Source organism: Callithrix jacchus, chromosome 17 (genome assembly GCF_049354715.1).
Source record: "Callithrix jacchus isolate 240 chromosome 17, calJac240_pri, whole genome shotgun sequence".
In the NCBI taxonomy this organism is placed as follows: domain Eukaryota; kingdom Metazoa; phylum Chordata; class Mammalia; order Primates; family Cebidae; genus Callithrix; species Callithrix jacchus.
The window spans coordinates 26,822,989-26,837,480 of record NC_133518.1 but is presented as its reverse complement, the minus strand read 5'-3'; the positions used below and the strand labels follow the sequence as shown (position 1 = coordinate 26,837,480).

The 14,492-nt window shown below is 46.5% G+C and overlaps 1 protein-coding gene and 1 long non-coding RNA gene across 2 annotated transcripts in view; one reads left to right on the top strand and one right to left on the bottom strand.

Annotated features, from left to right (window-relative positions):
* Window positions 1–14,021, bottom strand: part of RARRES1 (retinoic acid receptor responder 1) — a 38,778-nt gene extending 24,757 nt beyond the window's left edge. Inside the window, exon 1 of the mRNA XM_035278392.3 lies at window positions 13,705–14,021. Coding sequence (XP_035134283.1) covers window positions 13,705–13,980 — 276 coding nt within the window. The 5' untranslated portion in view covers window positions 13,981–14,021. The remainder of the gene's footprint in view (window positions 1–13,704) is intronic.
* LOC103788748 (uncharacterized) overlaps window positions 4,642–14,492 on the top strand; it is a 67,123-nt gene continuing 57,272 nt past the window's right edge. Inside the window, exon 1 of the long non-coding RNA XR_013528467.1 lies at window positions 4,642–4,700. This is a non-coding gene — a long non-coding RNA (uncharacterized LOC103788748). The remainder of the gene's footprint in view (window positions 4,701–14,492) is intronic.

Below are 14,492 nucleotides of genomic sequence, written 5' to 3'. Positions count from 1 at the left end.
CCACAGACAGGATTTTGTCCTGAGAGAAATGGAAATCCAGGAACTAGAAGGAGGGTTGGATGGGTTTTGAAAAGATCCTTCTAGCTGGAGTGTGGAGAATGATGCTGGAGTGACGAGGTGTGCAGAGTGAATGTAGAGAGAGCAGGAGGCTGGCCAAGGGGCAGGGGAGAGGGAGCAGGGCTTTGAGCCAAGGTGAGGACAATGGAAATGGAGAGGAACATATGGTGGACCCAGTATGCCAGGTTGTCCCGAGCCAGGCTGCAGCAGGCCACCCTCCCACCAGCCACATGACAGCAGTCATAAACCACCAAACCCTTACTTTCTGAGTCCTATCAGAAAGTAAAGAATAAACAGGTAATTGAACATTGGAAATCATCACTGGAATATAACATTTTATATTAAGACAACATTTTTAACATCGTGTCATTTAAAAGATGCTTGTGTGTACAGAATAACGCAATTTGCCCAATAATTGGGCCAATTGCCTGGTACTGTTCTAAGCACTCTACATGTAGTAAGTGTGATAACAAAGCTTTGAAGTTCTACTCAAACTCAGTAGTAATTACAGAAATACAAACTAAATAAGCAGTAAGTTAGCACAGTACCACTAGTAGACTGGCAATCAGTTAGGAAGTGACAGGGCCCATTGCTGGGCAGGGTTTGGGGCGTTGTCACAGCAGTCTGGCATATGCACTCTGGCATATGTGGTCAAATCAGGCTTATGTATGAATGCCCTATGACCTAGAAATACCACTCTGGGCATGTATCCCAGAGAAACTGTGAAGCAGGTCTGTGAAGGAACTGATTCACATAAGGATGTTCACTGAGGCACCATGTGGGGAGGTGGGGTTTTGGAGGCACCCACCTTATAAAGACCTCTGGTCTTGCCCAGGGATGCTCCTTCTGTGACTTACACAACAGGTTGCTACAGCCACGTGGTGCAAAGCTAATCCATTCAATTCAAAGCCATAAAAAAAGTAAGTAGACGTTTTTGAAAGAGCGAAATCTGACAGGGGCCAAAGGTGACCAACAATTTTAGCTTTCCTGAGGAAAGGAAGATTCCTGTAATGTAGATCACGGTGATTTCATTTCTTTCCCCCACACACTGCCAGAACTGCCTATCTGTGAAACAGATCAAGAAACTTTACATCCCTTTCTTTAAACACAGCCAAACACAGAGCACATTGTTCCAGTAATTTTCAGAAAAGGGCTATTTGATAACAAAAAGTCAGCAAGCAAAGCAAATGACCACATGACTGTATAACCTGAATAAATAAATTAGTAGCTCTTTGCTGCAGATTTTTTAAAAATTATGTATAAAAGAGGATGTGTATACTACAGCCTGGAACTAAATTCTTTATAATCATGGGCCACTAATAACATAGTTTATGCTCTAATCTTATTTTTTGTTTGCTTATTTTATAGGTGATTTTTGGCCCCTCGGGGCTAATACCATCTCCCTTCCCATATACCTTCCACCTCCCCTTCCTCATACACCATACCATCATTCACTCTTTAGGGACTGATTTTTGGTTTGATTTGCAATCAGTTTGGAGGGAAACAGGCCACTTTCAAAGCCCTGTTTGAGAGCATGTACAGTGGAATGCATTCAAAGACCTGAACTCATCACACTATATTTTAGTTATTTATTTTTTGGTAAATGTTCCTCAAATCCTTAACAAATCAATGTTAAGCATTCATTCAGTGCTTACATATAAAGCATCCTGCCACCATCGGAGGGAATCATGATAAAAGCGATTACGTATTATACTCTTACTATGTGCCTCACCCGACCCAACATGGTACCCATGTGCTACCTTATTATATCTCTAAAGCCCTTTAATAGATATAATTGTTATCCCCATTTTAAGGATAAGAAATGGAGGCACTTGATCAAAGTTCAGGAATTGGCTAAAGTCACAGCACAGGAAGCAGGGATACCAGCCTGCAGAGCTCCTGCTCTTCCTGAATACTGCATAGAACTGCATGGAAAATAGAGCCCAGCAACCTCTCTAAGAAAAGGAAGAATAAAAGCTGGCTGCTGGTGTGTGTGTGTGTATGTGAGAGAGAGAGAGAGCGAGAGAGTGTGCTGGGATGTTCTTGCACTGTGCTTACAACTAAGCTCCCTGTGGACAAGAACCACTCCAAACCTTCCTCTGGAAGGGAGACTGCCAGGTGTGGTGTGTGTTAAAGTGCTAGGGCTGCTATAACAAAGTACCACAAACTAGGTGGCTTAAAACAACAGATAATTATTCTCATACAGTTCTGGAGGCCAGAAGGCCAATATCAAGGTGTCAGCAGGGCTGTGCTTCCTCTGAGACTCTGGGTAGAATCCCTCCTTGCCTCTTCCTAGTTTCAGGTGGTGGCTGTCAATTTTGGCATTCTTTGGCTTGCAACTGGATCACTCCAATCTCTGCCTCTATTTTTGTTTGTGTTTGAGATGGATCTTGCTCTGTTCACCCAGGCTGGAGTGCAGTGGTGTGATCATAGCTTACTGCAGCCTCAAACTCCTGGGCTCAAGGGATCCTTCAGGCCACCTTTATCTTTAAAGGGTGGCCTTCCTCTGAGTCTGTTTGCATATTCACATGGCTTTAATATTATATAAGGACAGCAGCCATTGGATTTAGGGCCCATTCTAATCCAGTATGACCTCATCTTAACTTGATTACATCTGCAAAGACTCTGTTTACAGTTAAATCACTGAGGGTTAGATGCAGGTCTGTGAAGCAGGTCTATGAAGGAACTGCTCATATAAGGATGTTCACTGAGGCACCATGATATAACGTTTCTTTTTAGGAAACACACCTCAACACATAACAGATGGAAGTAAAGGTGATCTGAGAGTTTAGAAGGAGCCCCTGGATGCAGACCCTTTCAGACAAGGTATAAATGAAAGCATGATCCAGTGCAGGTGGGGATGTCTCCACAGAGGACTAGGATTAGACAAGCCAAGAGTGAGGAAGAGGGTGCACTGGAAAGGTAGAGTGTGCGCCAGGGCATGGAAGTGAGCAGCTCAGCCTGGGGCAGCTAGCAAATTAAGTCAGGGTAGACTTGGGGTTGAGGTTACAGTTGTGGGTAGGGGCCAGATTAGAGATGGTCTCTTACAGGGACCTCATTCTAAAGCAGTTTCTCAAACCTGAGTGTGCCACACAATCCCTTAGAGGGCTTCTGGGCCCACACCCAGAGTTTTGATTCAGGAACTCTAGGGTGGGGCCTGAGAACTTGCATTTTAACAGGTTCCACATGATGCTGATCCTGTCAGTCCAGGGACCACACTTCAAGAACTTCTCTCTAGCTGCTGAGTGGAACCACTCAAGTTCTAAGGGGTGGAGGTAGGAAGTGACATGTAGCTCAGATGACAGTCACTAGGATACAGCTGACTGCTAAATAGGAGACTGATATGGGCCCATTAATTCTCTCCAGAAACCCGAGAGTATCATCAGGACCAAATGAAATGGAGGAGTGTTCTTTCAAAGTGTGGTGACTTCAGGAGCCTGGAGTTTCTGGTGAATCAGGTTATGATACCTTAGAAAGTGCAGGTGGCAGGTCTACCCTCTGCTTCAGCAGGAGCAAGTAACCTCCATGGTGACACAGTATGTGCTATTTTTCAAGAAGGAACACTTGGGCTAGGTGTGGTGGCTCACACCTATAATCCCAGCACTTTGGGAGGCCAAGGTGGGCGGAGCACCTGAGGTTGAGAGTTTGAGACCAGCCTGACCAACATGGAGAAACCTATCTCTACTAAAAATACAAAATTAGCTAGGTTTGGTGGTGCACACCTGTAATCCCAGCTACTCAGGAGGCTGAGGCAGGAGAATCGCTTGAAACTGGGAGGCGGAAGTTGCAATGAGCTGAGATCACACCATTGCACTTCAGCTTGGGCAACAAGAGTGAAACTAAAAAAAAAAAAGTATCAAGAAGGAACACTTGGAGAAGGTAGTTTGGACTAAAATAATTTTTAAAGAAAATTCCCTCCTTGCTTCCTGTTACGTGGATAACAATTTTGCTTTATAATGACATTTATATATGCACCAAAAAGTTAAAACTGCTCATTGTGATAGCAACTCTACAAAGACCAGCCCTGTTTTCAGTAGAAGCTGTTTATGGTAAACCACAAAGCTTTGTTTTCATGTTCATGAATCAAAGAGTTTTCTTCCAGTAGGTGTCGGTACTACCTTGACATTAGGCACTACCCACTTTTTTTTTTTAAATATTGCATTAAATCAGCAAAATGTTACATTGTCAATTTGAAATATTAAAATATTTAAATATTTTTCAATATTTGAAAGATTGGGTAAAGTCATTGAAATATTGGATTTGTTAGAAGTGAACCCGAGGAACTTGATGAGGGATAGAGAAGAGGTGTGTATTCTAAGAGCACATTTAACACATCTAACATCCCCTTTAAACTCTCTCCAAACACCACAAATCGTGGAGCAAATAAAAGAGCAGGAAAGGTGTCCTGGAGGAATCTTGCTGTGCACCACCACAGGGAGAAGTCTCCAAAGACTCGATTCAGCCCAAAGCTCCTCTACAGAAAACACTTCCCGTTTCCCCTCTCTTCGGTGTCATTGGTTGCTAAGCGCTGATCCTTCCTGTCCCATTAGTGCCGTTAGTGCCAGTGTAACGACAGTAAACTTCCTGTTCTCAGGCTGGCGGTGGGTAGGTGGCAACGAACCTCTTTTGTCTAGAGCTCACAGGTAATTTTTTTTTTAAATATTACGTTTTAGGTTTTGGGGTACATGTGAAGAACATGCAAGATTGTTGCATAGGTACATTCATGGTAATATGGTTTGCTGCCTTCCTCCCTATCACCTGTATCTGGCATTTCTCCCCATGTTATCCTTCCCCAACTCCCATCCCCCACTGTCCCTTCCCTAGATCCCCCCCACAGAGCTCAGTATGTGATGCTTCCCTCCCGGTGTCCATGTGTTCTCATTGTTCAATACCTGCCTATGAGTGAGAACATGCGGTGTTTGATTTTCTGTTCTTGTGTCAGTTTGTTGAGAATGATGGTTTCCAGGTTCATCCATGTCTCTACAAAGGACATAAACTCATCATTTTTTATGAATGCATAGTATTCTGTGGTGTATATGTGCCACATTTTCCTTGTCCAGTCTATCATTGATGGGCATTTGGATTGGTTCCAAGTCTTTGCTATTGTAAACAGTGCTGCAATTAACATTTGTGTGCATGTGTTCTTATAATAGATCGATGTATAATCCTTTGGCTCTATACACAGTAATGGGATTGCTGGGTCAAATGGAATTTCTGTTTCTAGGGCTCATAGGTAATTCTAATCTTCCTCCATGCATCCTGGGACTCACTGGTCTAACAGACTCAGCTTCTAAATGTTGCCTCCAGCATTCACATTTGGTAAGAAACATAAATGTCAGGCTATTCCAGTAAAATCGAACTTCTTCATTTTATAAGGTTACTTTTATGAGTCAGGCTTAGTTGGAAATAAGTAAACTACTCATTTGTGAATAAAAATTGCTGTGCCACCCTTATGTTCGATGGAGAGAGCATCAGTATATTATATTATACCCTGGAATCACTTTATTGCATTTTCCTTCTCTCGGGCAAGGCCAGATAAAACAAATACAATTTATGGAACAGAAGTCAGTTACCTTCTGATCAGGCCAAGGCAGTGGGGCCCAAGGGAGCCCTTTGCATGTGGATGCTATGCTTTATCAGGGTAGGTAGCAGTGGAGAGGAGAGGCAGAATACTGTGTGTCTTCTCTTTGAGCCAACCCTGGGTCCCACATTCTTGATCTGGGGTAGGAAGTGAGTGGAAGCTGCCTGCTCCAGGTCCTCTCTGGCCTTGGGTGGGGATAATCAGAAAAGGCTGGTTGAGAGAGGGACATGAGGCTTCAGGTCTGCTTTTTCCTGCTGGGAGCATTGGGAATGGGCTGCGTCCTGGCTTGTCTCCCTGTTCCAGGTGCCTCAGTGGTTCCAGCACCCTTCCAGTGACCTTCATTTACTTTAACAAATGTCTAATATTTGTGTCTAGCAGGCCCTGTGATAGTACAATGAAGGAGATAAAGACATGTTATAATACCTTGTGCCCTGTAGAAGCCGACCATCTCATTTAAGATAGGCAACCACATGGGCAGAATGGAAAGAAAAGTGGCTGTTCAAGAGCTTGGACAAAGCAGCCTATGGTTGAGTACTGAGATATAGTAGAGAGGGCAGGTGGGTTCACATGTGAGATTAGCAAGGCTGCAGACATCAGCAAGACAGGAGGTGGGAGCAAGAGCTGCTTTTTTCTGCATACTGGCATATGTCGGCAGAGTAGTAAATACTTGCAGGAGCTCACAGGCAGCCTGAACACTGGGTGTGGTAGTCTGAATAAGGTCCCCTCCACCGCGACTGCCCTGCCCAAAACTGTCCACTTCCTAATCCCTTGCATCTGAATATGTTATTTTACATGGCAAAAAGGATTTTACCAATGTGACTAAGGATCTTGAGATGGGGGGATTATCCTGGATTATTCCTGTGGGCACAACATAATCACAAGGGTCCTATGAGGAGCAGACAGTGGTATCGTAATCGAAGATGCTGTGCTGCTTGCTTTGATGGAGGATGGAGTCATGCGCCAAGGAGCCCAGGTGGTCTCTAGAAGCTAGAAATGGATTCTCCCCTAGAGCCTCCAGGAGGAACAAAGCCCTGTGACACCTTAATTTTAGCCCAGGGAGACCTATCTCCAGAACACTAAGTGAGTAAGTTTGTGTTGTTTTAACTAAGTCTGGGGTCATTTGTTATAGCAGCAATAGGACACAACACTGATACAGAATTACTATGATCCTTAATATCATGTTCTGTGTGGGATGTGCTTTTGGATGACCATGGATCACATATATCCCATACACTCCCATGGTGCAAGGCTCCTTTTTCTTTCTTTCTTTCTTTCTTTTTTTTTAATCACACAGGGTCTCACTCTGTTGCCCAGCCTGGAGGGCAGTGGTGCAGTCAGGGCTCACTGCAGCCTCAGCTCTCCTGGGGTCAGGTGATCCTCCCACCTCAGCCTCCCAAGTAGCTGGGACTACAAGTATGCATCACCACACATGGCTAATTTATTTTTTGTAGAGATGGGCTCTCATCACATTGCCTAGGCTGGTCTTGAACTCCTGGGCTCAAGCAGTCCTCCAACCTCAGCCTCCCAAAGTGCTGGGATTCCAGGCATGAGCCAACATGCCCGGCCAATATTTCCTTTCGTAATTTGACTTTTCTGGCCAGAGATATCCTAAACAACCATAGCAAGCCAGCCAGAGTGGACTTGTTATGGCTACTGTCCCCAACCACTGTGGGACTATTTCTGTGAAACATTCTTCAACTGAGGCACCATTCAGAAAGGCAAATGAATGCCAAGGTCGCGTTAGTGTCATACATCTCTGAGGTGAGATATTGCTTTATAGCAAACGTGATCAAGGGTCAGGTTGGATTTGGGTGAGTGTGTGTGTGCATGTGTAACATTCCATGCTTCACGCAGTCATTGTGGGCTGATTATTGATATGCAGTCTCCAGCAGAACAACCTGGTCCTTAAAGGATGAGTCTGCAGCCAAGCCAGACTTCTGGTAGTCAACAGTAATGACCCGCCGCTGGTGGTCTTGATGTGGGACATTACTAATGCTCTGTGATTATACGCATCCCTGGCTGTGACTCCACATGTGGAAAGCCAAATGGAAAATGTCATGGGCTGGCAAAAAAAAAATTGTGGTTTAAAAACAATTTATTACAAAATGGTAGAAAACCAAAAAAATTCCTATTGGCTTGCTCATCTGGGCACAGTTAGCTTAGGAGATTGGGGCTAAGTGCCAAGGAGGTCAAAGTTGAAGCTTTACCCCCAAGACCTAGGGGCCTTTCCCACCCCATGCTAGACCCAGATTCTGTGATGAGAGCCTGCAGACCAGGTGGGTGATGGGGTGGAGACTGTAGGCGCCCCTCTGCTATTTCAGCACAAGCATTGCGTGGAAGGAGAGATTCCTGCCTGTCTGTCCTGTGCTTTCAGGATTGTTTCATCCTTAGGACAGTAAGAGGCACTGGAGAGATCCTAGTTTCTCTTGCAAATATCCCCCTCCCTGCCGTTCTTTCCTAATGCCTATAAAAAGTACTTGGGAGCTTTCCTTACATGAAAATGAAGGCTATTTCACTTGAGTATTTTATTACTTATCTTCTCCTTCTATGTCCATTGCAGCCTTTTGAATCCTGCAGTTTTTGTTTCTATGGACTATTTAATATTTTGCTTTCCTCATCTCCTGAATGATCACCTCTGAATTACTGACATTAATGGAGAGGAAACCTCAAGAGTGGTAATTAGATAAATTACATTGTATTAACGTGCTTTATAGGTCGAAAGTCACAAAGGAATAAAGTTTTTCAAAGTGGAGTAAGTGCTCTCCTAACTGCCCTGCGGCCTAGTGGACAGGCTCCATGTTTGCTGTCAGACCCATGGTGGCCTGAACCCCAGAGCATGGGCTCCTGCCTAGTGGCCTGCATGGGGCTGACCTGATGCTTACCCAGCCAGCTGCTTTGCTCTCAAATTTGCTTATATCAGATATACTTAGTACCTGATTACTTAAATAAATGTTATGTAAAGTGGCGAAGAGTGGGTATAAACAAAGATGTCATGTCCATGAAATCCAAGATAAATGCTTTAGAACTTTAGCTGTTGAATTGGTGTCAGTAAGCCAAGATTAGTCAAGAAAAAGTAAAAGCAGAGGATTATTCAGCATATTCTTTGGGAGCTCATTCCACCGTAAGTAAAACAAAATGGAAACCACAAACGATTCCCTATGGGTGCGTTTTCTTGCTAGAAAAACTGTGATATGGTTTGTATGTTTGTCCTCTCCAAATCTCATGTTGAAATGTGATTCCCAGTTTGGAGATGAGGGGGCCCGGTGTGGGGTGACTGGATTGTGGAGGTGGGTCCCTCATGAATGGTTTAGCACTGTCCCCTTGGTGATACATGAATTTTTGCTCTGAGATCTGGCTGTTTAAGTGTGTGGCAGTGCCCTGCTTGCTCTTTTGCTCCCATTCTTGCCATGTGACATGCTGGTTCCCTACACCATGATTGTAAGCTCCTTGAGGCCTCACCAGAACAGATGCCAGCACCACACTTACTCTGGAGCCTGCAAAACCATAAGCCAATCAAAGCTCTTTTCTTTATAAATTACCCAGCCTAAGATATTCCTTTATAACAATGCAAGAAATGACTAACACAGATTTCTGGGAGCTCCAATTAAATGGCCTTGGCCCTATATCAAAAGATAGATGATAAATGTACACTTAAAGAATTTATTTTAAATTGAAGCAATTAAGGTATGGGCCTAATTCCCCTCTCCTGAGACACTTTGTATGTTTCCAACTACTGGTCTTGGCCTGGTCAGAGGGCGTGTTGTTTTTGTTTTTGTTTGTTTAAGTGGCCAATTCCCAAACAACAGCTGATTCCTTGGTCTGTCACCTGGGCTGGACTGCAGTGGTGCGATCTCGGCTCACTGCAATCTCCACCTCCCCAGTTCAAGCAGTTCTCTGCCTCAGCCTCCCGAGTAGCTGGGATTACAGGCACCCACCACCATGCCAGGCTAATTTTTGTATTTTAGTAGAGATGGGATTTCGCCATCTCGGCCAGGACGGTTTTGAACTCCTGACCTTGTGATCTACCCGCCTCAGGCTCTCAAAAGTGCTGGGATTACAGGCTTGAGCCACCGTGCCTGGCCCAGATGGGTTGACTTTCTTCTGGAGTGTGCACACTTGAGGATTTCAGCCAGTCTCTCAAAATGTTAGTAAAAGGCTGGCCTCTCACCAAATGCACTACGCAGAAGCAGTGTCCCCAGAAGTTGCTAAGTGGCAAGTGGAGATTTGTTTCTGAGTAAGAGACAGCCTTGAATAGTCAGGAGCAGGGTAAACATTGTGGGGCTGATCCAGGAAACCCTAGGCAGCACAAGAATGCTCAGCACCATCCAAAATCTCCCACCACTCCAACTGTGGGTCCTGAGCCTAAGCCATGTAATATTAGAAAAGTAAAAGCCTCGTTGATTATGGAAAGGTAGTGTAAGGCCAGATAAGAGAGGCATCAGGTGGGGGCAGTGAGGGAACACAAATCGAAGTCTGTGATCTCGCCTACAATGAAGAACAAAACACAGAACAGTACTTCCTCTACTCCACTCCACCCGACTCCAGCTAGCACTTAGTTCATCCTTGCATTTACCAGTGCAAATACTGCTGCATTTTACCGCCAGAGGGCAACAGTGTTTTTAAAATGAAAGATAACTTGCTGCGCCAAGATCTCACATAAAGAATTTCAGAGGGAGAAGAGGTCTTAAACATCATTTAGTCCAAAGGCTTTCAGAATTTTTTAAAGCTGCAACCCACAGCAAGAACTGCCTTTCTCCTTATGACCTATGTCATACATATGTATCTGAAACACATCTGGAGACACCACCTACCCTTGCTTTTGCAATGCACTCTAATCTTTTCTAGCCTATACTATTTCCTAGTCAATAGGATCCCACACTAAATTGACTTCATAACCCTGGTGAGCCCTTAGTTTGAAAAACTCTGACTTCATCTCAGCCTCTCATCTTACAAAGGAGTGCAGTGACCCCTAGAATGGGGAGGGATCCCCACTAGCTATACTTCTCTCCCCTACCTGGCTACCTGTTCACTTCTCAGGGTCAGTTCTGGATGGATGATAGACATGCAGCAGCTGAGCACTCTGTCCAACAATGCACTGATTGGGTAGAATGCAACCTGAATTTGGAGACCAATCATGTTCTACTTCTTTTTTTTTTTTTTTGAGACAGAGTCTCGCTCTGTTGCCAGCCTGGAGTGTAGCGGTATGATCTCTGCTCACTGCAACCCCTGCCTCCAGGTTCAAGTGATTCTCCTGCCTCAGCCTCCCATTGTAGCTGGGATTACAAACATGCACCACCATGCCTGGCTAATTTTTTTATTTTTAATGGAGATGGGGTTTCACTATTTTGGCAAGGCTGGTCTCCAACTCCTGACCTCAAGTGATCTGCCTGCCTCAACTTCCCAAAGTGCTGAGATTACAGGCATGAGCCACCATGCCTGGCCCATGTTTTACTTCTCCCCAATGCTATGACTGCTCTTGTAATGGAGGCAGGAGTTTCTTATGACCACACTGAAAGCTCTATGTAGATGTGTCTGCGCTCTTCACTCAGACAGCCAAGTGCTTCAAAACAGAGAATCTCAAAGAGGCCTTCCCTAATGACCCTATGTTAAATGTGAATCAGGCCACACTATCTAGCCCAGTTCCTGGCACAGAGTAAGCATTCAATACAGAGCTAATGGATGAACAGACTGACCCTGAACTCACATTTTTATACTTTTCAACTGGCACTCATATCATCTTAATGACTCCTAAGACCACCTAACATTGTTGGCAGAACAGGAATTATTTCCATTCCAAACAGGGAAATAGCCAAAGAAGACTTAAATAACCTTCCCCAAAACTAATGGACTAAATGATGTTTAAGACCTCTTTAGGATTTATATTACATATATAAAATACCCAGCCCCTGCATCCTCATTGGAGCAATGCAGGGGCTGGGAATTTTTACTTTATTCACTCCGGTTTTGAGAGCTAGTTTGATTATTTTATGAAGGATGTCAAGTATTTTATTTTCAGGGGGGTGACTAAATGCATGAGAATGCAAGCTATTTTATTATTCCTTTCTAAAATGGGTTTGGAAGGAGAAAAAAAATCCCTGGGGTTGAAAACTGGTGTACCTTAGAAATCTGAGTGAGCTTGGTTTTCTGCAGGGAATCCTGCCCCCAGTAACCAGGGAGCAAATTCAAAGTCCTCAAGGTCCATTATCTCACTGCTGTATTGTACCAGGAAAACTGAACTTTTTTATACCTCAGATAACAAGGATTAAGACAGGTGACAAGAATAAGTTGCTCCTTCCTTCCTTCCCTCCCTCCCTCCCTCCCTTCTTCCTTCCTTCCTTCCTTCCTTCCTTCCTTCCTTCCTTTTTTTCCTTCCTTCCTTCCTCCCTCCCTCCCTCCCTCCCTCCCTTTCTTTTCATGGGGTCTCACTCTGTTGCCTAGGCTGGAGTACAGTGGTGCATTCTCTGTTCACTGCAACCTCCGGGTCCTGGGGTCTTGGGCTCAAGCAATCCTCCGAACTCAGTTTCCTGAGTAGCTGGGACCACAGCCTTGCACACGACCACACCCAGCTATTTTTTTTTTTTTTCTGTATTTTTGGCAGAGATAGTGTTTTGCCATGTTACCCAGACTGGTCTCCAACTCCTGAGCTCAAGTAATTCACCCTCTTGGCCTCCCAAAGTGCTGGGATTAGAGGTGTGAGCCACCATGCCTGGCTAGGTTGCTTTTTTCTTTATTTTTTTAAAATGGAGTTTTGCTTTTGTTGTCCAGGCTGGGGTGTAATGGCACGATCTCAACTCACTGCAACCTCCACCTCTTGGGTTCAAGCTATTCTCCTGCCTCAGCCTCCAGAGTAGCTAGGACTATAGGCAAGTACCACCACACTCAGCTAATTTTACACTTTTAGTAGAGACAGGGTTTCTCCATGTTGGTCAGGCTGGTCTCAAACTCCCAACCTCAGGTGATCCGCCCATCTTGGCCTCCCAAAGTGCTGAGATTATAGGCGTGAGCCACTGTGCCCCGCCAGATTGCCATTTTCCAGGAACACTTTGATTTAATCATTCAATAAATGTAGCCATGCCAGGTGCAGGAATAAATTTTGAGGAACGGAGGCTGAACTTCTTGAAGGACTTTCCAATGGTGTCTGCTACCAGGCGTTCGGCACTGTTAAATGAAAATCCTGCTGCCACCCTTTAAAACTCCACCTATTTATTAAATACATGCAATACTCAATTCCAGATTGAGGCTGTGTGTCTGTAGGCTTTTTGGAATATCTGGGGGTTGTTGTAGAAGGAGCAACTTTGCTTTTGGGACAGACTTGGTGTAGTTCTGTAACTTTTCTATCTATCTAATGAAGAACGCAATATAGCTGCACACACACAAGACAATACATACGTACAGCCAATGCCGTGAAATCAGCAACCGAACAATGGGTTGCAAAGTTCTCATTCATTCAGTTCATATAGAACTCTGAGCCCCGGTTCACTCACTTCTATCGGATAAAAGCAGACGCCAGCATTAGCAGATTTCTGCCCAGGCCTGCGTGTAAATTCCAACCACATTACTCTGAAGCCCTAGCTTGGCGGCCTGCAATTAACAAGAGAGTCGTCCGCGGTATGGTATCGCTACTGGCTTAGATTTTGGAAATCCCGCCCAAGACTTTGGCTGCAGTCACTAGTAGGGCGCGGGCACAATAACCACCCCCTTAGCAACCAACTCTGGGTATCTCCTAAAATTAAATGTTGCTCTTTTAACCTGTTCCTCAATTTCCCAAAGCATCTCGCTCCCAGGTATGGGAGCTGTCAAGAGCGATGCCCTGTGAAAAATTTTTGGCCTCATAAATGCTGGAAGAAGTGAGCCAGCTTTCTGCGGTGCACCGATGGGCCCATTCCACGTCCTGGGACACTTAGGGGGCGCCAGGCCCAGCTGGGATGTCCCCTGGCGTCATGTCCACCGCACCTTCCCTCGCGCATTCGCAGTTGGGCGGGCGGGCGCGCGCACCCAGGTGTCACCGCCCAGCGCCGTGCGCGGACAGCACAGGCGCGCCCCCCGGCACGTCGCTCCGCACTCACCCACGCTCGGCCGTTCTGCACCTGGGCCAGCACTCGCAGCGCGCTGGGCGAGGCCGCCCGGAAGTTGAAGAAGTGCAGCGCCGCGCGCGCCGCCTGCTGCAGGAGCCTGCGCTGGAGTCCCGCGTCCTGGGGCTGCCCAGGGTCCTGCGGGCTCTCGGACTCCGCTGCCGCCACCACCGGGGAGAGCAACAGCAGCAGCGCAATCAGCGGGGCGGCGGGGCGCGGGCCCCAGGGCCTGGACCCGGGAGCGGGCAGCGGTGGCCGGCGGGGCTGCATGGACGCGGGAAAGTTGGCTCGGCACCCGACAGACCGGGCTCGGAGCCGGCGCTGCCCGCGCTCGCTGAAATAAGGCCGCGGTGGGCCCCTCCCCTCCGCCCCCGGGCGAACGTCTGGAGCGAGCCGGGATCTCCATGGGGCCGCGCCCTTTCCACGCTTCCCTCAGCCCTCGGAGCTTTCTCTGCTCCTCCCCGCTGCCCCGGCTTGGTGCCAGGATGCGGCGGCGCCTTCGCGGCGCGGGGTCGGGTGTTTGCAGCCCAGGCAGCGCGGGAAGAGGGAAGGGGTGGGGGTGGGGGGAAAGTGGGGACACCTCCCCTGAGGGATCGCGGCCCGCCGGTGCTAGCTCGCATCGCGCCCCTAGCCCAGCTCAGGGACTCGGGTTTCCCCTGCGGTTTCGCAACCCTGGGGTTTTTAGAGGGAAACTGCTTGGGTTCTCCAAGCCTAGGGCTGTGATTTCCCAACAGGTGAAAGGGAACAGGCAGAGAAAGGGGCAGGCCGCACTGGGCATTTAT